Genomic DNA, 25,917 nt, shown 5'->3' with positions numbered 1-25,917 from the left:
TCTGACACACTGTCTATTTGCTCTGGATGGAATCTGCGAGGTGTTCTGTGAATCATAACCATAAAGCGAGGCCGCTGTCAGCTGGTGCTGATGCTATCCCACGCCTGCCCCTGCAAGAAGATGGAGGACACTCTACCCACGGCCCCAATGCACTTCACTGCCCATACAAGACCTAGGTGTCCTCTTCTTGATAGTTGTAACAATGTACCAACATGTACAACGGTGTTTCTCAAGCAGGACCCCTCCAGCTGTTGCAAAACTACAACTCTCAGCATGCCCAGGCAGCCTTTGGCAGGAAGAGTTGTATGGTCTGTCTCTGTTACAGGTTGTCTACTTGGGGCAATCCTTTTAAGGAATCAGTGGTCTTCAACCTCCGGATGTTGCAAAACTACAACTCCCAGCATGACCGGACAGCCGTTGGCTGTCCGGGCATGCTGGGAGTTGTAGTTTTGCAACATCTGGAGGTCCGCAGGTTGGAGAACACTGGAATAGATGGTGTCCTATAGAGATCAGTTTTAATATATATGGAGGAACCTAGAAGGAAGTGTGTACTCATTGGGTACTCCAAAAAGAGAGCCACTTTTAGTAGCCACACTTCATAACCGCTCTTTGTTCTTAGTAGCCACTCTTCACTCTTTGAAGCCACTCTCTGCTCTTAGCAACCACACTCTGCTCTGCAGCCATTATTTGTTCTTAGTAGCCACTCTATACTTTTTGCAGCCACACTTTGATCTTAGAAGCCATTATTTAGTCTTAGTAGTCACTCTCTGCTCTTAGTAGTCACTCTCTACCCTTTGTAGCCACTCTTTGTTCATAGTAGCCACTCTCTACCCTTTGGAGCCACAGTTTGCTCTTAGTAGCCCCTTTCTACCATTTGCAGCCACACTTTGCTCTTAACCGCCACTCTCTACTCTTTGCAGCCACACTCTACTCTTAGTAGCCACTCTCTACCTCCTTGCAGCCACTCTCTACCATTTGCAGCCACAGTTTGCTCTTAGTAACAACTCTATACTCCTTGCAGCCACTCTCTGCTCTTAGTAGTCACTCTCTACCCTTTGAAGCAACTTTTTGTTCATAGTAGCCATTCTCTACCCTTTGGAGCCACAGTTTGCTCTTAGTAGCCCCTTTCTACCATTTGCAGCCACACTTTGCTCTTAACCGCCACTCTCTACTCTTTGCAGCCACACTCTACTCTTAGTAGCCACTCTCTACCCTTTGCAGCCACTCCTTGTTCATAGTAGCCATTCTCTACCCTTTGGAGCCACAGTTTGCTCTTAGTAGCCCCTTTCTACATTTTAGAGCCACACTATTTTTTTAACCGCCACTCTCTCCTCTTTGCAGCCACACTCTGCTCTTAGTAGCCACTCTCTACCATTTGCAGCCACAGTTTGCTCTTAGTAACAATTCTATACTCCTTGAATCCACTCTCTGCTCTTAGTGGCCACTCTCTACCCTTTGTAGCCACTTTTTGTTCATAGTAGCCATTCTCTACCCTTTGGAGCCACAGTTTGCTCTTAGTAGACCCTTTCGACCATTTGCAGCCACGCTTTGCTCTTAACCACCACTCTCTACTCTTTACAGCCACACTCTGCTCTTAGTAGCCACTCTCTACCTCCTTGCAGCCACTCTCTACCATTTGCAGCCACAGTTTGCTCTTAGTAACAACTCTATACTCCTTGAATCCACTCTCTGCTCTTAGTGGCCACTCTCTACCCTTTGCAGCCACTCCTTGTTCATAGTAGCCATTCTTTACCCTTTGGAGCCACAGTTTGCTCTTAGTAGCCCCTTTCTACAATTTAGAGCCACACTTTTTTTTAACCACCACTCTCTACTCTTTGCATCCACACTCTGCTCTTAATAGCCACTCTCTACCCTTTGTAGCCACTCTTTGTTCATAGTAGCCACTCTCTACCCTTTGTAGCCACTCTTTGTTCATAGTAGCCACTCTCTACCCTTTGTAGACACTCTTTGTTCATAGTAGCCACTCTCTACCCTTTTTAGCCACTTTTTGTTCATAGTAGCCATTCTCTACCCTTTGGAGCCACAGTTTGCTCTTAGTAGCCACTTTCTACCATTTGCAGCCACGCTTTGCTCTTAACCACCACGCTCTACTCTTTGCAGCCACACTCTGCTCTTAGTAGCCACTCTCTACCCTTTGCAGCCACTCTTTTTCATAGTAGCCATTCTCTACCCTTTGGAGCCACAGTTTGCTCTTAGTAGCCACTTTCTACCATTTGCAGCCACACTTTTGTTCTTAGTAGCCACACTCAACCCTTTGCAGCCACTCTCCACTCTTTTGCAGCCACTGTTTTCTCTTCGTAGCCACTCTCTACCATTTCCAGACACTCTTTGCTCTTAGTAGCCACTCTCTACCATTTCCAGACACTTTTTGCTCTTAGTAGCCACTCTCTACCATTTCCAGACACTCTTTGCTCTTAGTAGCCACTCTCTACCATTTCCAGACACTCTTTGCTCTTAGTAGCCACTCTCTACCATTTCCAGACACTCTTTGCTCTTAGTAGCCACTCTCTACCATTTCCAGACACTCTTTGCTCTTAGTAGCCACTCTCTACCATTTCCAGACACTCTTTGCTCTTAGTAGCCACTCTCTACCATTTCCAGACACTCTTTGCTCTTAGTAGCCACTCTTAACATACCACCTAACATACCCTATGCCATTACTGATGTACCATACAATTACACTCTGATTTTTCCATATCTCCCATAGACTATAATGGAGAAGGACCAGACACCTGCCCTGTTGGGTTCGCCTACTGATGCACCAATTATTCTACTAATATGACAAGTAGCTTCTTGTAACCATACAAGATAGCAGTGAATGTTTACAAGACAAAAGAATACATATGACAGCAGTCTTTATAGCAGAGGTCTCCAATCTGTGGCTCTCTAGCTACCAGAACTTGCTGGGATTTGTGGTTCTGAAACAGCTGGAGACCCGCCTTTTGGCGATCACAGGTCTATGGCCACCTGTCACGGCACGAGCTGCTATAAAACCTATCATACGACTATTAATGTGGGAAAAACCATCAACCCCTTGGTAACCTGGGGGTTTGCAGAAATCATTGTTGTGCGGGATACAATGACACAATAGGAATGTGACTCTAACAGGTCCTTCATCATCACTCAACACTAACCCCATGCCTAGCAGCAACGACAGCTACCGTAACCATATTCCCTCGCGCGACGTGCAAAATGTAGCAGAGGCGAATTTGTCATTCAATCCTCATTCAATCAAAATTTTTATCCAGGAAAAAACTTTATATATATATATATATATATATATATATATATATATATATATATATCTCAACTGGCTACAGAAAGTTAAACAGATTTGTAAATGACTTCTATTAAAAAAATCTTAATCCTTTTGGTACTTAGGAGCTGCTGAAGTTGAGTCGTTCTTTTCTATCTAAGTGCTCTCTGCTGACACCTGTCTCGGGAACTGTCCAGAGTAGATGCAAATCCCCATAGCAAACCTGTGCAGTTCCCGAGACAAGCAGAGACGTCAGCAGAGAGCACTGTCGTCAGACAGGAAAGAACAACTCAACTTCAGCAGCTGATCATTATTGGAAGGATTAAGATTTTTTTTTTTTTTTAATAGAAGTCATTTACAAATCTGTTTAACTTTCTGGAACCAGTTGATCTCTAAAAATATATTTTTTTTCCTGCAGCACCGTTGCAGTCTTGACGACTAATATGATTTCCAGACTAACTAATATTGCTACTTTTGCCAAACGACAAAGCCAGCTCCGCTACATCTTCAAAGCGGAATATAGCAGGTGCATTATAAATTTAATAAATAAATAATAAATTAATATTTACATTTGTGTTCTCTTTTGGATTTTGAGTGATCTCCAAACTGTAGCCCTCCAGCTGTTGCAAAACTACAATTCCCAGCATGCCCGGACAGCCGTTGGCTGTCCGGGCATGCTGGGAATTGTAGTTTTGCAACACCTGGAGGGGCTACAGTTTGCAGACCACTGGATTAAATCATCAGGATGGCTGGGATTTGTGGTCCGCCAACTACTCTTACCACATTGCTCATAAAATCCGCCTCCGTCAAGTCCTCCAGCTCCAGGAAAGGGCTGTGGAAGCTTCGCTCCTGTGTCATGGTGACACCATCCATGGTCCCCCCCCTCCCCCCACCCTTCCCCAAATGTAAGGTTCTTGCAGTCAGGTGTCACCGGGGTTGGCTTCCATCCATGAGAACAGGAGTGGTGGAGAGATCAGTCACAGGTGGCTGGAAGGGAAGAAGGTGCAATGAACCAATACCAAGGCTGATGCTAAAAGGATGATGAGAGTTGCAATCCAAAGTCTCAGATGTCAAACCTGGGGTGCCTAGGGACCCCAGCAATGGGTGCATGGATCACTGTATAATAATGGGGTGCAGAGTCAGGGACCAATAATGATAGGACTAAGTGCACTAGAAATAGTGGGTGAAAGTAAAAGGAATGGGGGGGAAATAGCATAGAAGAGCAAGGGCTGGGGTCAGAGGGTGCAGGGATGGGGTACAAGGATGCCCAGGCTGGAATGGGGGGCAGGCTTCTTCTGTCAATAGGGCTCAGCAGGCCCTGTTTCCTCCCAGTGCATGATGCCCCCCAACCGGGGAGAGAGGGTCTCCCGTCTTATGGCTTCTTTTCCCAGTGCCGGAGACTGTGCAACCCCAGAGCCTGCGTCTCCCGGCGACTTCTCCCCCCAGCTGTCAGCTGCAGCCAGAGCCGAGAACCAACGCCACGCCCCCCTCATGAATATTTACCGAGCTCGGCCGGGTCCGCGTTCTATGACACGCCCACACTATGCATATGCAACGACAGGCAGCAAAGACACGCCCTTTTCCTCACCCCCCAGCCTACGTAAGCGGCGATATGTTAACCACGCCCCTCTCGCGCTAGAATTTGATGGCCGAGGGGGACGAAGTGTGAAGCTCCGATATTCAGGAGCCACAACCTGTAAAATAGGAGATTATTTATTTATTTTTATAAAAAAAAAAACTTTATTGATTGTCATTATTTTACAGGTTGTCATAGAGACAATATGGACTCGTGTCATATGAGTTCCCTTTTGTGAATAGGTTGTAAAATAATGACAATCAATAAAGTTTTTAAAAAAAAAATTAAAACAAATAAATAATAATAAACATTTTAGTGTTTTCCAAACAGGGTGCCTCCAGCTGTTGCAAAACTACAACGCCCAGCATGCCAAGACAGCATAATTTAGACTTAGGGGGGGATTTATCTAAACCCGTCCAGAGAAAAGTTGCTGAGTTGCCCATAGCAACCAATCAGATCGCTTCTTTTATTTTTTTAGAGGCCTTTTCAAAAATGAAAGTAGTGATCTGATTGGTTGCTATGGGCAACTCACCAACTTTTCCTCTGGACTATTTTTGGTAAATCTCCTCCTTTGGTCACTGATTTATCATGTGAGACTTTTCGGCAAAAAGTCACAGAAATTTCGCCCGGATCAGCTTTAGGGTATGTTCACACTACGGAATTCCCGTGTGAACTTAACATCAGTGTAAATGGGTTTCCGCGAGACCCGTTCACACTGCGGAATTTCAGCGGCGGACAATTCCGCCACTGAAATTGTTCCGCGCAAAGAAAGAACATGTTCATTCTTTGCGCGGAAGTCCGCGAGTACTGCATAGCCGTCAATGGTGACGGCGCAGTGCCGCACGGTCCTACCGCCACCGTCGGCTGCCAGGCTGAATCTCCGCTCGCGGAATTCTGCAAGCGGAGATTCCGTTCACACTCCATAGTGTGAACATACCCTTAGAAGAAATCACAGGGCAGCGAGTTTAAGTTTTTTTTCATGATAGTTGTCCTTTAACCCCTTAAAGGGGTACTCCGCACCCCTAGACATCTTATCCCCTATCCAAAGGATAGGGGATAAGATGTCAGATCGCCGGGGTCCCGCTGCTGTGGACCCCTGGAATCTCGGCTGCAGCACCCACCTGTACAGCTTTCACCTCACACCGGCAACGCTGGAGGCGGACGAGCGTGACGTCACGACTCCGCCCCGTGTGATGTCACGACCCACCCCCTCAATACAAGTCTATGGGAGGGGGCGTGACGGACCCTGTGGTCGGGATCCGAAGCCTCCAGCGTTGCCGTTTTTTTTTTTTTTTAGCTTTTGCGTTTTCGATTTTTCCTCGTCACCTTCGAAAAATCATAACGCTTTCAATTTTGCACATACAATCCCATATGATGGCTTATTTTTTCGCCACCAGTTCTACTTTGCAGTGACATCAGTCATTTTACCAAAAAATCCACGGCGAAATGGAAAAAAAATCATTGTGCGACAAAATTGAAGAAAAAATGTCATTTTGTAACTTCCATTTCCATGCAGTATATTTTTTTGCAAAAATGACACCTTATCTTTATTCTGTAGGTCCATACGGTTAAAATGATACCCTACTTATATCGGTTTGATTTCGTCGTACTTCTGGAAAAAATCATAACTACATGCAGGAAAATGTATACGTTTAAAAATGTCCTCTAACCCCTATAACTTTTTTATTATACGGGGCGGTATGAGCGCAAATTTTTTGCATGATCTGAAGTTTTTAATTGGTACCAATTTTGTTTTGATCAGACTTTTTGATCGCTTTTTGGTATAAAAAGTGACCAAAAATAAGCAATTTTGGTCTTTTGAATATTTTTTACGTGTACGCCATTGACCGTGCGGTTTAATTAACGATATATTTTTATAGTTTCGACATTTACGCACGTGGCGATACCACATATGTTTTATTTATATTATACTTTTATTTATTTATTTAGATTTATTTACAAAGTTTTTTTTTTATGGGAAAAGGGGGGGTGAGTCTGACTTTTATTAGGAAAGGGGTTAAATGACCTTTATTTACACTTTTTTTTCCCAGTGTTATAGCTCTCATAGGGGGCTATAACATTGATGGCCGCCGGGACCGACCCGATATGACGCAGGGTCACCACGTGACCCCGCGTTATATCGTGGGAGACGGCGCAGGACTTAAATATACGTCCTGCGTCGTTAAGGAGTTAAGGTCCGTGCGTCTTTTACTACAAAGTGATCACACAAATCACAAAAATGAACCCAGTGGCAAAGGACTTTGGTGGACATATATATATATATACGAAAACCTGTGCAATTTATGTTAGGCTAGGGTCACACTTAGGGTTGCCACCTTTCTTGCAAAAAAAATACCGGCTATGCTAATTAGCATAATTAATTATATATGCGTAATGTGGTGGCCCAGTACAGGAGTTGCACCCCTGTATCCTTGCTGTCCTTTCTGGCGGACTCTATTGCAGTGTCCTCTGAGTCCCCCTTTAATCTGTGGGGGACTCAGAGAAGGGGTCAGTTACCAGGTGACTTGTGAGGTGACCTATAGGACTCCCCAAAATACCTCCTATATAAACCAAGGGAGGAGCTAGCTTAGTGAGATGAGTCTGAGGAGCAGAACAGTCAAGACCTGAGAGTATCTGGTGTCCTGAAGAGACCCAAGGCCGACCACGCAGCCACGCTTCCACTATCCAAGTGCCCCCCAGGTGAACGTCAAAGCCTGGTAAGCTACACTAGGGGGGAAGTCTAGTCAGTCCTAGTCAAGTCATTCAGGTTTGTCTAAATTCAGCATAATTCAGCCAAGTCTACTACAAGTCCCAGCAATCCCGCAAGTCTTCTAAGTCACTGGTCATCTCCTTGGGCCTAACGGAGCTGTAAAGATTATTCCATCTGTCTGCTTCAGTAAAGCTGCAGTTGCTCTGTAAGTTGGCATCAGAGTCATTATTTGCCCCGCGCCTGGCCCAGGGACCAGAGGCCATACCTCGAGTGATGCAAAGGTTAACCATGCCCTGGCGTCACGAATACAATTTTTTTTTTTTTTTTAATAGTACCATTTTTGTTTTGATGTGACTTTTTGATCGCTTTTTTCTAATTAAATTTGGGAGTTGCAGTTAGTTACTAACTACAACTCCCAGCATGCCCTGATACAGCCTGTGGCTCAGCAGCTGCCCCAAACAAAAACTACAACTCCCAGCATGTTGAACCATGGACATGTATGGAGGGGGCCTGGCGTGACGTCACGAGGGGGTGTGGCCATGATATCACGATCATTACTTCTGGCTCCGAGTATTCTGAACAAAATGTTCAGAATGCAGCAGCATCAGAGTACCCCTTTAAAGAAGGATTCATACTTCTCCTTCCTACTGGATCCACTTTTGACTTTGCCTCAAAAACTGCAGTGTCAATACATTGCTATGTCTAGCTTAAAGGGGTACTCCGGCGCTTAGACATCTTATCCCCTATCCAAAGGATAGGGGATAAGATGCCTGATCGCGGGGGTCCCGCTCCGCCCCTCAATGCAAGCCTATGAGAGGGGGCGTGACAGATGTCACACCCCCTCTCATAGGCTTGCATTGAGGGGCGGAGCTTGATGTCACACGGGGTGGAGGCGTGATGTGGCCCCGTGGCCGCCGGTAATCAGACCCAGAGCGAACATGCTCCAGGGACTGATTTTAAATGGGGTGCGGCATGCAAGATCACGGGGGTCCCCAGCGGCAGGACCCCCGCGATCAGGTATCTTATCCCCTATCCTTTGGATAGGGGATAAGATGTCTAAGTGCCGGAGTACCCCTTTAAAAATGCAATATATAAACTAAAAAAATGGAGAAAAAAAAAGCCTCAAATTTTATGTTTTTACTTTACGCCATTTTAGTAGTGTAAACTTTCCTGCCATATAAAGCTTTTCAAAAAAGGCCCTTAATCCTGACAAATTTTAAATCGTGCAAATTTCAGGATTATTATAATTTTTTTGTGTGTGTGAACTACTTCGAAAACGTTGTGTGATTATTTTGCGGTTGTATGTGGACCATAGTATGATAGTAACAGAAACTAAAAGGGCATCTGATAAAGGATTTATCCAGAAGTGTAAACAGCGTCCTAATAATTCAGTGTTACACCGATGTGTCAGCTCTGAGAATCCATGAATTCCATTCATTCTCTGGCTGTAGTGGAAATGATCGTAAATTCTTAAGTTTCCAGACAACTTATTTTTGGCTTTTGTGTGACCTAGAAAAAAAACAAAACACAAAAACATTTTAAAAAAAATGCCCTCTCAATTTGCACCACTCCCAATCTGTAGTTTTTATTATTTTTGTTTTGTTTTAAATAGTTGGTTTTAGTCTTTTTTTTTCCTTTCTTTTACTTTGGCATTTTTTCCCCTGCGTTTTTCTCATTACAAGTCATGTGATTCTGTATGTGGGCCTGTAATGTTCATCATAGGTTATAACCTCAACTATGAGAGACATAATGAGAAAAAGAAAATACATAAAATCACATTGTTTGATTTTGAAAGAATTTATTTGCAAATTATGGTGTAAAATAAGTATTTGGTCACCTACAAACAAACTAAATTTCTGGCTCTCACAGACCTGTAACTTCTTCTTTAACCCCTTGGAGACTCAGCGTTTTTCCGTTTTTGCACATTCGTTTTTTCCTCCTTACCTCTTAAAAATCAAAACCCTTTCAATTTTGCACCTACAAACCCATATGAGGGCTTATTTTCTGTGCCACCAATTTGAAAAAAAATAAAAATAAAAAAAACGCCATTTTTTTTTGTACATTTATCGGTAAAAATGACACTCTATCTTTATTCTGTAGGTCCTTACAATTAAAATGATACCCTACTTGTATAGGTTTGATTTTGTTTTACATCTGGTAAAAATCATAACTACATGCACAAAATTTTATTCTTTAAAAAATGTCCTCTTTTGACCCCTATAACTTTTTTATTTTTCTGCATATGGGGCGATATGAGTTTAATTTTTTTGTGCCGTGATCTGAAGTTTTTATTGGTATCATTTTTGTTTTGATTGGACTTTTCTGATCGCTTTTTATTAGTGACCAAAGTGACCAAAAATACGCTAATTTGGACTTTGGAATTTTTTTTACGTGTATACAATATATTTTTATTTGCGCACGGAGCAATACCACATATGTTTATATTTACTTTTATTTACACAGCTTTTATTTTTTATGGGAAAAGGGGGGGGGGTGATTCAAACTTATATTAGGGAAGAGGATACATCACATTCATTAACTTTTTTTTTACACTTTTGTTTTATTTTTTGCAATGTAATAGCCCCCATAGGGGACTATAACATGCATTACACTGATTGCAGACACTGCTCAATGCTATGCCATAGCATAACACTGATCAATATTTTCGGAGCTCGACTGCTCCTGCCTGGATCTTAGGCATGGAGCAGTCATTCGATGATCGGACAGCGAGGAGGCAGGTAAGGACCCTCCTCATGTCCTAACAGCCGATCGGGACACCGTGGTTTCACTGCGGTGATTCCGATCAGCCCGACTGAGCTACCGGGAAGCTTTTAGTTTTACTTTAGACGAGGCGATCAATTTTGATCGCCACGTCCAAACAGTGAATACCGGACATCACTGCAATCAGTGATGTCCGGTATTAGCGACGGGTCCTGGCTTTCGCTATGATGCAGTGTCACCACGTGACCCCGTGTTATATCGCGGGAGCGGGCACAGGGCGTACAGCTACGCCATGTGTCCCCAAGAGGTTAAGAGTCTCATCTGTCCTCCATTCTTTACCTGTATTAATGGCTCCTGTTTGAACTTGTTATCAGTATAAAAGACACCTGTCCAGAACCTCAAACAGTCACACTCCAAACTCCACTATGGCCAAGACCAAAGAGCTGTCGAAGGACACCAGAAACAAAATTGTGGACCTGCACCAGGCTGGGAAGACTGAATCTGCAATAGGTAAGCAGCTTGGTGTGAACAAATCAACTGTGGGAGCAATTATTAGAAAATGGAAGACATACAAGACCACTGATAATCTCCCTCGATCTGGGGCTCCACGCAAGATCTCACCCAGTGGTGTCAAAATTATCACAAGAACGGTGAGCAAAAATCCCAGAACCACACGGGGGGACCTAGTGAATGACCTGCAGTGATCTGGGACCAACATAACAAATGCTACCATCAGTAACACACTACGCCGCCAGGGACTCAAATCATGCAGTGCCAAACGTGTCTCCCTGCTTAAGCCAGTACATGTCCGGGCCTGTCTGAAGTTTGCTAGAGAGCATTTGGAGGATCCAGAAGAGTATTGGGAGAATGTCATATGGACAGATGAAACCAAAGTAGAACTTTTTGGTAAAAACTCAACTCGTCGTGTTTGGAAGAGAAAGAATGCTAAGTTGCAGCCAAAGAACACCATACCTACTGTGAAGTATGGGGGTGGAAACATCATGCTTTGCAGCTGTTGTTCAGCAAAGGGACCAGGACGACTGATCCATGTGACCAAAAAGAATGAATGGGGCCTTGTATCATGAGATTTTGAGTGAAAACCTCCTTCCATCAGCGAAAGGCATTGAAGATGAAACATGGCTGGGTCTACCAGAATGACAATGATCCCAAACACACCGCTCCGGGCAACAAAGGAGTGGCTTCATAAGAAGCATTTCAAGGTCCTGGAGTGGCCTAGTCAGTCTTCAGATCTCAACCCCATAGAAAACCTTTGGAGGGGGTTGAAAGTCTGTGCTGCCCAGCGACAGCCCCAAAACATCACTGCTCTAGAGGAGATCTGCATGGAGGAATGGGCCAAAATACCAGAAACAGTGCATTATCAGAATAAAAAATGTAAAAGTGTATATACCATTGTTTTCCAACAAGTGCACCTCCAGCTGTTGTAAAAGTACAACTCCCAGCATACCTGGACAGCTTTTGGGCAATAGGGTGATGTCCACCCATTATTGGGGGCCTTTTTTACCTATGATTTTTGGAGCGGAAAAAGGGCACCACTGAGTTGTACTATAATGCCTATGTCAGTGTATCCCAATCAGAGTGCCTCCAGCTGTTGCAAAACTACAATTCCCAGCATGCTGGGTGTTGTAATTTTGTAACAGCGGGAGGCACCCTGGTTGGGAAACACTGGCTTACACTATGAACTGCAGCCGGACACAGTGTCCCCAATACGATGACATCGCGTCTAGTCACAAAAGCCCTCCCTGGACATAGAAGCAGCCCACATATACCTATGGGGACACGACAATCATGGGGGCCACTACATTTATTTTTCCTTGCTGTGAAATGAGTCGTCTTTTCCCATGAACATTGTCCAGTCTCTTGCAGGGATCCCATCTACTTCATTTCTTGCTTCTAAGGATGGGCAAAAGCCTGCAATTCCATAATACTGTAATTAAAGGGACAGGCGCCAATTAAAGGCTCAGAGAAAAATTACATGGATTTCAACTGCAAAACACTTAGATGTATATCTTATCCAATACTCCACCCTTATGTAAACAGTGGAGTGGAATGCTACCTACCCAACATCATCACCGAACAATGATGAATCCCTCCCGTGCCAGGGAAGGACACACACACATATATATATATATATATATATATATATATATATATATATATATATATATATATATATATATATATATATATATGACACTACTGTAACTGTACTAAAACATCCTTCTTATTATATCTATAGCTGGGGTTGGAAATGTTATGTCGCACACTTTATTTTTTGTATTTTGTAAAATGCTGCAATGCCGACAGTAACGCGGTAAATTCAAGATATTGAACTACACCATTCTAGTAGCCTAAAAATACAATGACAAAGTTGAAGACGACAAAGTGATTCTACCGTCTAACTGCTGTCTACTACTCTAGAGACTGGATATATCTATACAGTGGGGATCAAAAGTTTGGGCACCCCAGGTAAAAATTTGTATTAATGTGCATAAAGAAGCCAAGGAAAGATGGAAAAATCTCCAAAAGGCATCAAATTACAGATTAGACATTCTTATAATATGTCAACAAAAGTTAGATTTTATTTCCATCATTTACACTTTCAAAATAACAGAAAACAAAAAAATGGCATCTGCAAAAGTTTGGGCGCCCTGCAGAGTTAATATCTTGTACTGCCCCCTTTAGCAAGTATCACAGCTTGTAAACGCTTTTTGTAGCCAGCCAAGAGTCTTTCAATTCTTGTTTGAGGTATCTTTGCCCATTCTTCCTTACAAAAGTCTTCCAGTTCTTTGAGATTTCTGGGCTGTCTGTCACGCACTGCTCTTTTAAGGTCTATCCATAGATTTTCAATTATGTTGATGTCAGGAGATTGTGAAGGCCAGTTTACGACTCTTGATGTAATCCCCCATGGATTTCGAGGTGTGTTTAGGATCATTATCCATTTGTAGAAGCCATCCTCTCTTGAACTTCAGCTTTTTCACAGACGGCATCAAGTTAGCATCCAAAATTTGCTGAAATTTTATTGAATCCATTTTTCCTTCTACTCGTGAGATGTTCCCTGTGCCACTGTCTGCAATACAACCCCAAAGCATGATTGATCCATCCCCATGCTTAACAGTTGGACAGAGGTTCTTTTCATTAAATTCTGTTCCCCTTCTTCTCCAAACGTACCTTCACTCATTACGGCCAAAAAGTTCAATTTTAACCTCATCGGTCCACAGAACTTGTTTCCAAAATGCATCAGGCTTGTCTATATGTCCATTTGCAAAGTTCAAACGCTGATTTTTGTGGTGAGGACGTAGAAGAGGTTTTCTTCTGATGACTCTTCCATGTAGACCATATTTGTACAAGTATCTCTTTATAGTGGAATAGTGTACCACAACTCCAGTGTCTGCCAGATCTTTCTGGAGGGATTGTGCAGTCAAATATGGGACCCCCGCGATCAGACATCTTATCCCCTATCCTTTGGATAGGGGATAAGATGTCTAGGGGTGGAGTACCCCTTTAAGGATGAGGCCGGAGCACTTCAGGGACTGGCAAGTAGCCGTGCCTCATACAGGAGATCCTGGGACCACCCCCCTGCGATCAGACACTTATTCCCTATCCTGTGGATAGAAATTCAAGCCTACTTTCTTCCAGATACTTTAACACTTCAGTTCCTTGCACCACTGCTACTAAAGGTCCAGTGCATGCAATGTGATGAGCACCAGGAAACACTAGAGAGCCTCCGGTGCCGCGGCCTTTTCAAACAGGTGATCTGTGGGTTGGCAGTTGTTGGACCCCCTGCCAAGCTGATCTTGATGGCCCCTATTTTTAAAAAGTGAGTTAACCCCTTTGAATAGACATGACAATGAAAGGAATAGAAAGACAGAGCACACACCTGTAATTTCCTGCTGCCACAGCTTTAATCACAGTTCGTATCGAACATCAGCATGACACCTTCCCCACAGACACGAGCAAGAGGTGCGAGGCAGGAGCGTTCACCTGGACGACAGACGCTGTTTCACGCCAATCGGCGTGAAACAGCGTCTGTCGTCCAGGTGAACGCTCCTGCCTCGCACCTCTTGCTCGTGTCTGTGGGGAAGGTGTCATGCTGATGTTCGATACGAACTGTGATTAAAGCCGTGGCAGCAGGAAATGACAGGTGTGTGCTCTGTCTTTCTATTCCTTTCATTGTCATGTTATACACTGCACCTATATCTACGTGAAGCACCTCTGTTGTCCTGATCTGCAAGGACTTACGACCCTCGATCTCTTCAGCTAATCTAGTAGTTGTATTTATCAGTAGAACCCAGCCATTCTTTATTGCGGACCGCTTTGAATAGACACTGTCATTTGAACACACTTTGTTACATATCTTATTAGACAAAAAAATGCTTCTTTCTCCTGTTATAAACTTCAGCCCCCCCCCCCTCCCTCCTGTTGCTCAAATCTTTTCTGAAAATCAGTTTAGCTTTGTCCTGCACGACAAACAAAACATGTTTATAGAGGGGGGAGGAGGGGGCTCCACCCACAAGCTCTGTGAGAACTGCAGATTATAGATGAAACCTGCAGAGCAGAAATCTGTTAAAAAAAAAACAGTATACAAGATATATAATGGCCAGAAATAATGCTGCTCCTCATGTACACACACAGGGCAGCGTATCCTGAAAAGTCACCTGAAATGACAGGTACACTGTACACACAGCATAACTATGACCATATAAAAGCATGCAGTTACCAAGGTGACTGGGAGGTATACAATATTCTTCAATAATAAATGCCTAAGTTGCTGCAGAACCTCTTTTTGAAAAATAGTTGGAGCTTCTTGTTCCCTCTTGGGTGAATTAAAATACCCTCCTAAAATACACCTCATCTCATCATTATGCAAGTGTATATGGAATAACACAGTAAACTACACATTGCCTGAGCTGAATATCCTGTATAATGTTCAGATTCTGTCATCAGAAAATGATGATTATATAGAAATTGGGAAATTTCCATTGATGTGTATCATCGTGGAATTTACTTATCATCCTAGGATATGTATTGGCCTGTGTGGTTCTAAAAGACAGTATTACTCAATATAGGGTTAGATACATCAGCTCAACATCTGCAAGGTGCTCCTGGAAGTCATTTTTCAGGGATTTTCCACATTTGCACAATCGCTGTTCATTCTCTAGCTACCTCCCCAAAAACGTTGCGAACGAATGTTCATATTTCCTCTACGGGGAAGGTTAAAGGGGCATTTCACTACTTTAACAAGTATCCTTTAACTACAGGATAGGGGATTAGTGCCTAATTACGGGGTCCGAATAAAGATGCCCCCCCCCCCCCCCGGTCTCCAGAATGGTGCCCCAGCTCTCCTTGTGCATGGAACAATCCACAGGTGTATAGCGTGACCACGGGTGTAGCGGTGTGAGTGGTGGGGTCAGATGGTTTTAACCCTGGGGGCAAGATGTTGTCAACCCCTAGTGTTCGTGACGCCAGTGTGATTTTAGGGTTCCGGAACACCACATGCCCGGTTTCTCCACTATCCTAGTTGCTAGTAGTGAAATGAGAGTCCACAACCAGTTATGGTCAAACGGAGGCTTTACTGAGTATAAGACAGATGGAATTATCTTCATAGCTAAGGCCAGATTTTCCAGAAAGGTGGCCATGACCCAATAAGACCTCGTAGCTTGTTGGACCAATATGCTTGTATTTGAGATTGGACTTGACTTGACTATATGCAGGACTTGACTAGTTCCAGTGACAGCAGACATAGACTTGAGACTTACTGGAATGACTGTAGCTTTTGGGGTCTTCCAGATGCTGATCACCTGCACTGAGATCTCTGGTGATTGCTGTCTCAGTAATGACTGCTGGTACAAGAGAGTGAATTGTAATGGCCGTCCCTTTATATAGTGGGGGGCTGGACTAAAGCTTCGGGTCAAGCTTCGGGTCATAGGTTAAGCTGGTGCTCTCTGGGAGAACATGTGACAACAAATCATGTGACTGCATAACATAACATGTGACAGACTTAAACAGGTCCTTGAGACCACCACAGGTCCTTTGTACTACCTATACATAAGGATAGTGTCTAGGCATTAAAGTGATATACACAACATTATGGAACAACAGAGGGAGACCATGCAGGGGAGCCCCCAGGTCAGTGAGGGACTCAACCTGACAGGGCCTAAAGGTAGTACGGGACCATGTCCTGTACTGGGACATCACAGGAGCATATATAAGCACTGTAGAGTATGAGTTTTAAAGTACTGGAGTACCCCTTTAAGCAACTGTCAGACTTATCCCTCTAAGAACAAAAGGACGATCAAGCCGTAAAAAGCCACGACGACCGCCCTTTCTCTATACCGACAAACGCCTTAGAGAGTCGGCTGAACCCACTGTTGGCGGCTGCTTTGGCTGACTTTAATATAAGGTGTATGAGCACCTTTAGTCACTGTATTAAAGGGATTGTCCAGTGTTACGTAAGTAAAGCTTAAAGGGGTACTTCCCCCCCCCCCCCAATCTCCTGTACTGGGCCCCCAGTGCATGCATTGGTCAGAAGTTTATGAAATGCAAATTTTCACAACTAAAAGCACAATAAAAATTCTCAAATCTACACCACCCCAAACAGAGCTACAGGAAAAAGGCTTTCTTCCACATTTTTAACCTCACAGCCTACGCAAAATTTTCCTCACCTTGGGCAAACTTTGAAGGTTTTTTTTTTTTTTTTAACTCAACTGGTGCCAGAACATTAAACAGGTTTGTAAATGACTTCTATTTAAATCTTAATCCTTCCAGTACTTATCAGCTGCTGCATGTTCCAGAGGAAGTTGTGTAGTTCTTTCCAGTCTGACCACAGTGCTCTCGCCGGCCGAGTCGAGACTTCGCTGCAGTTGGTGATTGGCTGAGTGGAGTATGACTCGCCGACCATCGGTAACCATGAAGAGGATCACGGCGGAGACCGGAGACGGTTACCGGAGACCCCAGGGGAGCGAAGGAAGGTATGTACATCTTTATTTTTTTTTCTGCTTGCAGTATGGAGGACAATTTTTATATTCTGGAGTTCTCCTTTAATTTCGAATGAACTGCACCATTTTATTGTAGTCTAGATCTCGGTTGGCCTATCCCACCGAATTGATAGGTTAAAAAGGGGCGTTTGATAGCCTAAAAAGGGGCGTTTCCCTAACAAAACCAAGGTTTCCAACTGATTTATTAAGAGACCAACTAGACTTTTAGGGTTTCAGTGTACTTTTGCTTGAAGCAGTGGGAAAAAAAGGACACTGAAACCCTAAAAGTCTGGTCGGGTTTCTTAATAAATCAGTTGGAAACCTTGGTTTTGGTTGGGAAACGCCCCTTTTTCGGCTTGAAAAATCCCTGAGTCGGGTTCCTAGGAAAGGCTTGTCGCAGTTTGTCGCACGATGTCTGCGCCTTGTCGCAGACATCTTGCGCCCAAAAAAAAAAATTACAAAAACTGTCGGGTTTCCAATGATAAATGAGGGCCATTATGTGTAGAGTAGAGTCGGAGGCCCCATACACTTAAGACAGTCGGCCGGTCCCACCAAAACCAGCAGATTCGTCTGACTTCTATCTTCAGTGTATGGGGACCTTAAAGGGTGCCTCTCATCAAATAAACTTTTGATATATTTTAGATTAATGAATGTTGAATAACTTTCCAATAGCATGTTAATGAAAAATATGCTTCTTTCTATTGTATTTTTCCCGATCAGTCCTGTCAGCAAGCATTTCTGACTCATGCTGGAGTCCTAAACACTCAGAGCTGCCAGCCTGCTTTGTTCACAGCCAAACAGGCTGTGAACAAAGCAGGCTGGCAGCTCTGAGTGTTCTCCTTTGTGAACAAAGCAGACTGGCAGCTCGTAGTGTTTAGGACTCCAGCATGAGTCTGAAATGCTTGCTGCCAGGACTGGTAGGGAGACCCCTAGTGGTCATTTCTTCAAAGTGGAAAATTTAATAGAAAGAAGCATATTTTTTTAATAACATGCAATTGTAAAGTTATTCTGCATATATTAATCTATAATATATCAAAAGTTTTTTGATGAGAGGTATCCTTTAAGAGAAAATCCTACAGATGATTGTCTCTATACATTATTCACAAACCTGATGTCGGACGTTTTAGGTCTTTATTGGTTTTCAGTCTCTTGATGTAAACAAGGAGAAGCAGAAGACTTAAAGGGATACTCCAATGGAAAACTTTTTTTATTTTATTTTTTAGAAATCAACTGGTGCCAGAAAGTTAAACAGATTTGTAAATTACTTCTATTAAAAAATCTTAATACTTCCAGTACTTATTAGCTGCTGAATACTACTGAGGAAATTATTTTCTTTTTGGAACACAGAGCTCTCTGCTGACATCACGAGCACAGTGCTCTCTGCTGACATCTCTGTCCATTTTAGGAACTGTCCAGAGCAGCATATGGTTGCTATGGGGATTTTCTCCTACTCTGGACAATTTTTAAAATGGACAGAGATGTCAGCAGAGAGCACTGTGCTCGTGATATCAGCAGAGAGCTCTGTTTTCCAAAAAGAAAATAATTGAGAATTCTGTAGTATTCAGCAGATAATAAATACTGGAAGGATTAAGATTTTTTAATAGAAGTAATTTACAAATCTGTTTAACTTTGTGGCACCAGTTGATTTAAAAAAACAAAAACGTTTTCCACCGGAGTACCCCTTTAAATGATGTCAAATTGCAATAAAGTATAGTAAAATACATTAGACATTATACAGTGAATAAGCTTTAGTTGCACAAACCCGGAAACATCTTAAAATGCTAATATCTCATGTTTTCTGATATATATATATATATATACTTTTTTATGTATTTGTTTATTTTATTTATTTTTAAATATTTTTAGGTAGTTACATAAATAGCTATTGCTTTCTAAAAACTCATTATTGGAATTGATTTCTTTGCAAGCAGGAGCGTGCTGGTAATACAGATGTGGAGCTAGGCGGGAATTCAATCCCCCCCCATGGCTTCTTGCATGACCTAGAAGCTGCCATGGGCTGTTTGACAACCTGTATCTACAGATCCATGGACAGATTACCCGCAGGCTAATCAGGAACGCTCCAGTCTGTAAAGTGAACAATAAATAGCATTACCCTAATGTATTAGCTCACCTGTCACTAGTTCTACTCTGTATAATTTTAGACACACTGTTATCAAGATTTTTGGATGCATTTTTTCCATTACGCCCAGGGGGTAAATAAAGAGGATATCCCAAGATGACAAAGTATATCCTCTCTACAGGACAGGTGATAAGTATCTAATCAGTAGAGGTCCAACCAGTTGGATAGTCTCCAATCATAAAAAGGGGAATCCCTTGTCCCCTTGAGTTCAACCTATATCCCTAATGAGTCCCTACTGAGTTGATCCAGAGTAAGACAAAAGAAAACAAAAACCTTCCTGTAAAAAGGTAAAAATTCCTTCCCGACTCCAAATATGGAAATATCAAGAACAACATTTTTCGAATGCATAAATTTATTGGTTAACAAAAGTAGAGGTGGTTCGAGACAGCAATAAGACTTGTGAACAATTTAAAGGGGTACTCCACCCCTAGACATCTTATCCTCTATCCAAAGGATAGGGGATAAGATGTCTGATCACAGGGGTCCCGCTGCTGGGGACCCTCGCACTATAGCATACAGCACCCACCTGTATCTGCTTCCGGCAGCGCTGGAGGTTCTGGCTCCCGACCACGGGATACGGAAGATCGTGACGTCACGCCCCCTCCCATAGACTTGCACTGAGGGGGCGGGGTGTGACATCACACGGGGGCGGAGTCGTGATGTCACGATCTTCCGTTATCGTGGTCGGGAGCCAGAACCTCCAGCAAATTATATTTGGTAGTAAATGGTTTGCACAAAGGGAGCCACAGGTCTGTTAAAGGGTTCCCTGAGATGAGGAGTAGGGACAGCTAATAACTCAGGCGCCATCCTGATGGACCTTCAATTACCTCATCTGGTGGGGACTACACCCCTCCCCATGTGGCCTTTGCTGGGTTTACAGGACAGGACCTACTCTTCATCTCAGGGAACCCTTTAACAGACCTGTGCCTCCCTTTGTGCCGACCATTTACTGCCAAGTATCATCTACCACCCAGCTCTATTCGCAGCAGATCCCTGGCTGAATACGGAACTGTCCTCACCACTGTCACGTTTAATCTATGAAGATTACCCAGTGTACGCACACTGACCATCACCTTTTTTCTTTACATGTGAAGGCACACGGAACTAGTGTGCAGGGTCACCAATGACCCTCCCAACTATTCTCCACAAATCCCTGACGAGCTACCTGTAGGAATACAGAGCAGCGAAACACGTTGGATATGTTTGGTTATACGTCTTATTGCATAATATTATCTCTGGTTATGCTCTACTGATAATATGTTTACCTTTGATGTATGAATACTGTGCTATATCCCTGGTTATCATCCACGGGTTTGCTTTATCCTTGTACCTCCCACATTTGTGTGTCACATCTGTGATATATCTAACAGAATTGTGCGTCTGTACTCTTTACCCCCCTCTATAGGGGCTAATCCCTGCCGTCTGTATCATGTTTATTTACCATATCTAAGCATATTATCCCCCACTTAGCCCAGGATCTACTAAGAGGTTCCGGTGTAGGACAGGGGACCTACAGATTGCTAGGCAGGCTACACAGATAGGGAAAAGAATAGTTGTCCCAATCTGTCTTATGCCTTTATTGCTACAAAATCACTTAAATTGTTCACAAGTCTTATTGCTGTCTCGAACCACTTCTACTTTTGTTATCCAATAAATTCATTCGAAAAATGTTGTTCTTGATATTTCTATGTTTTCTCTAAGATTTTTTCCTATATTACCGTAGACTAGTAACGTCTCTACAGGTTACGCCTATGCGCTCCTCGACTCCAAATATGGCAGTCAGAATAAATAAATAGGGCTTCCAAAGATGGTCAAGCTCTGTACCTGGCTATTTTTGGCAGCCCTAGGGAGTGAATGAATTGGTGGCCGAGCATGCATGCTGCCACTCCATTCACTCAGGAGACAAAGGCATCTCTGTTTTCACTATTGGTGGGAGTCCCAGTGGTAGGACACCCACCTATTAGACACTTACATTATTCCTTGCATGACGTTGGCTCATCGGTGGCCCAGAACAGAGTACTAGCCACAGCAGTGACGGCCCGCTCAGCCAATCACTAGCTAAGACAAGATGTTGCTGTGGCCAGTGATTGAATGAGTGGCCTGTCACTGCTGGGACCAGTTGGTGGGATCGGCCATGTAGAAAGGAGTTCGGGACATGGAACCTCCATTCTTGTGATTAGTGGGGGTCCCAGCAGTTGAACCCCCAACAATCAGAGACTTATCATCTGTCCTGTGGATAGGCTATAAGTTTTAAACTTATGATAAGTTCTTATGATAAGTACAGGTTGAGTGCACTTCTCTATTCTGGACAGTCGATGACCCAGGGTCATGCAAGGAATCAACACATCTCTGGAAACAACACTCGAACAACTGGCCGGACCGGGTCCAAGGTGTCCTGTCCCATCCTAGTAAAGGTACACTTGATTTTAAACAGTTATGTTCTGCACAATGATGGACTGACTCGAAGGATAGGGCAGAAGGATCCTTCAGTGATCTTAGGTTCTGCCCCTACAGAGGGCAATATGCATTACACATCAAGTATAGATTTCCAATGCAGGACATAATCCCTCGTATACAAAACAAATAAAGAGACAGGCACCTATTTATACATTTTTAAAACTAAGGGCAATACAGACACCCACTAAGTTGTCTCACATGTTCAGAATGAAAAGGCCATAAAACATCAGTATCCGTTCATGTTAAACACTTCCACACCTAGTGGACTTGATAGAACTATTTTAGAAAGTGACCTGCAGGCAGAGATGTTCTTACAAAGTGACAAGTATGACTGATCTATTGCCGAAGCATAAAACAGATGCTCGGAACAGATACTTATCACCTATTCTATAAGCTGTAATACATCCCACATTGTATCAATACTAGAGCAGACTTTACCTATAGCAGCCGGCATCCCAATAGGGATTAATGGCTTCCCATACTCAGATGCCCCCTGGTCTTAATGGTAGAGCAGGATAAAGAGGACCCACCATTAATTGCACAAGAATACATACCGTATCAGGTCAGAAGTAATAATGAACTACTCGCCAGGATGACTTCAGCAGATATTAGTAGTAGTGCAACACAAAAAGAGAAACACAGCCGCACATCCACCATTTGTATTTTGATCTACTTGTTTCTCAGCATAATTTCAAAAACTAACAGGTTGTTAGTATACATTTTGATCAAAAAGTACAAGCCCACTCGCCACGTCAAGGCCACCTAGTAAGAGTGGGTCCCTAACCTGACACTGGCGTAGCGCCCGGCGGCGACCACTGCCTCCGAGACCCCATGCCCATCGGGGGGAGCGACCCAGTTGCCAGGCAGCCCCACTACTGCCTGACCAAGCCCCTGGCTCCGGGCCACTCCACCCCACAGACAAAGCATCACAGAAACAATGGCCGCCACAGAGAACCACACCAGTAGTAGTACTTGCACAATGATTGAGCAACTATTCACCAAGAGTGGCTGCAGCAGACTGAAACTGAGAACTAGCAGGAGCAACTACTCAGTAAGAATTATTGTAAATGATGGGAGTAGTAGTACTCTATAAACTGACTCATGAAAACCACTGACACATCGTCTGAAATGTGCCTGTGTTTTTATTGCTGTACTCCTCATGCAATTTTGTATGGATTTTTTATATCAATAAAGCAAGTGCATTCCTATATTTGCCTTGTGCTGAATGACTTCTTTTCTTGTACTTATAGGCAGGAACCACACAGGCTAACAATAGGTAACACCAACCTAAATTGCAAAACTAACATCACAAGCACCTGCACAGAGGTAAATGACAGAAGCGTCACCCACATCCAGATATAACTAAAATCTGGCATGGATCCAGCAAAAAACCCAAACCTGCTCCCAGTAAACTACTAAAATAAAAATGAGTGAAGATAATGACATGGTGGGAGTTTATCCGCCATGCCTAAAACTCATTCAGTCAGATTTGTCATCACAGAAAAGCCGAGTTACAACCCTGTGGCAGCTTACATGACAATCCTATAGGTTTTCACCCAGTTTTACCATAAACAGATATAAATAGCTTTTATAGTCAGGCGGAATTCTTTTTTGTGGTGGTTTAGCTTCTTTATTCGCAGACATTCGGTCACGGCATAGTTTAGCTGATTATGTGTAGGGCTCTGATGTCACAGCGTTCACAGATCCCCTGGGAGTGAAGTAGTTAAACACATGAAAATGATGACTTGTAAGAGGATTCCAACCTTGCGCGATGTATTTTTATAAGGAGAGGTCTGGACGGCAGAGGGTTGGAAGCCACATCCGTTTCAGGTCTAAACAGTGCTTCGACATGACTTCACTTGTTGGGTCGTTGAGTAGTGAAGGGTTAATGCTGTCTCTTCGTGGGGGGTACACGAGGCCTATAATGAGGGCCCCCTCTAATTACAGCAAGTCAGAGAGGAGACACAAACAGGATTGTGGGGAGACGGGACAGAATTGGTAGTTTGGGGTTTTCTTTGTCCTGCATTTCCCTCGACAAATTGTAGCTTTTCCGAAAACTGATTAAAGCTGCATCTTAGTGGGCACTGATGTGAGGACAAAATCCGCGGGGAGACAGAAGAACCACACCCACGCCCCCGTCTGACCCCAAACTCAATCTGACCTGCTGGAGTAACCCTTTAGTTGCCCAAGATTGATGCATCAGGACAAAATAGGAGTTGTAGTTTTACGACAGCTGTAGGGCCACACTTTGTCGAATAGTCCATAATAAAGAAAAGCTTACGGTCGGCACTGCCGCACCAGCATCTGACGATCGTGTGCACTGCAACCAACACTTACGGATCCATAATGGTTGCTCCTCTCACGGTGCTCATCCAGAACAGTGGATATAGAATCCAATAAATAAAGGTACGGAGGCACTCGGGTCACAAAAGACCTTGTTTATTCTTGGATCCGGTCACAGATACAATGCATGGCTGACAGGACGTTTCGCGCACACCAGGTGTGCGCGAAACGACCCGTCGGCCATGCATTGTATCCCTGACCTAATCCAAGAATAAAGAAGGTTCCTTGTGACCCGAGTGACTCCATCTCTTTCATTATTGGACACTTTATCGAATGTTGCCATTCGACAAGCATCACCTCCATGTGAAACTATTATATAGGATCCTTGGTGGGGGTCAACAATAAGCAACCACACAATGGTGTTCACCATAGCTATGAACCCCATAGACAAGAGGAGCCCACTGTTGCAAAACTACAACCTCTATTATGCTCTAATCATACTGGGAGATGTAGTTCTGAAACACAGGTTGAAGACCAGAGGACTATTGAAGACTGTCGATGCGCTTATGTACATACACAATGTAACGCACAGAAATAGGATATTATCATGGGATACTTTCCAGACTGTATGAATTATAGCTACATGATATTCTTAGCAACTTGTTCCTATAATTGACTCCTATTGCGTCAGAGTCCGTCTCCATGGAAACCCGATGCTCCTGACACTTGTTAAATCGTAACATCATTATATGAAAGCTGAGCGCCTATCCATCCTCTTGCCGTCTCTTTGTGACGCATATTTGGCATCTGACTTCAAACATCAGATTTCAACAAACAAGAGAATGAATGTAGAATCGACTACGAGGCGATGCTCAAAAGCCACACAGGTGCTCTACGGCGGATGTTTGTTGTTTTACATGAATTTGCAACAATGGGTTAAAGGGGTACTCCGCCCCTAGACATCTTATCCCCTATCCAAAGGATCGCAGGGGGTCTGTCACTGGGGACCCCCGCGATCTCCCTGCTGCACTTGGCATTCGTTTAAAGCATCGGGTGCAGCACCGGAGGCTCATGACATCACGGCCACGCCCCCTTATGATGTAATGGCCATGCCCCCTCAATGCAAGTCTATGGGAGGGGCGTGGTGGCCGTCACGCCCCCCTCTCATAGAGTTGCATTGAGGGGGCATGGCCGTGACATCACGAGTGGGGCGTGACCGTGATGTCAAGAGCCTCCACCCCACATCGCCAGTCCCCTTTGGGGCGGAGTGCCCCTTTAAGTGACCATGGGACAGGGGGTTTAAGTGTGTATGGCTTCACCAAAAATGGGGTAAAAAACATTGACTCAAAGTAGCATTATTGGCGCAATATGCTGGGTGTGTTAGGCGCTTTTTTTCTTTGTTATTCCACCTCATGGCTGGAGTCTTGCACCATAGAATGGTCCGGAAGATTCAATAAAAATATGAAGCACCTGAACACCTGCTCTTATGTCCCCACACAGATTACAGATAGGGGAAGATTTATTTAAAACCTGTCCCGAGGAAAAGTTGCCCAGTTGCCCATAGCAACCAATCAGATCGCTTCTTTCATTTTTGAAAAGGCCTCTGAAAAATGAAAGAAGCGATCTGATTGGTTGCTATGGGCAACTGGGCAACTTTTCCTCTGGACAAGTTTTCATAAATCTCCCCCAATGCTTAATGAATATAAAATTTTTTTTTACTTTTTATTAAAAATGTCTGACCCAAATATGGAAATAAAT

General features: G+C 43.6%; 1 protein-coding gene across 3 annotated transcripts in view; it reads right to left on the bottom strand.

The window, feature by feature from the left end:
* CREB3L1 (cAMP responsive element binding protein 3 like 1) overlaps positions 1-25,917 on the bottom strand; it is a 134,761-nt gene that overhangs the window by 81,468 nt on the left and 27,376 nt on the right. Inside the window, exon 1 of one of the 3 annotated variants that reach the window (XM_056527648.1) lies at positions 4,058-4,797. The exons of 1 other annotated variant lie outside the window; for it this stretch is intronic. In XM_056527648.1, the coding sequence (XP_056383623.1) occupies positions 4,058-4,150 (93 nt within the window). In that variant the 5' untranslated portion in view covers positions 4,151-4,797. Of the gene's footprint in view, positions 1-4,057; positions 4,798-25,917 lie in introns of those variants that run through there. One more of the 3 variants, XM_056527646.1, reaches the window with a different exon arrangement.

The sequence above is a fragment of the Hyla sarda genome, chromosome 6 (genome assembly GCF_029499605.1).
Source record: "Hyla sarda isolate aHylSar1 chromosome 6, aHylSar1.hap1, whole genome shotgun sequence".
Lineage (NCBI taxonomy): Eukaryota > Metazoa > Chordata > Amphibia > Anura > Hylidae > Hyla > Hyla sarda.
Note: the sequence above shows the minus strand (reverse complement) of the source record. Positions and strands in the feature narration are given on the sequence as shown.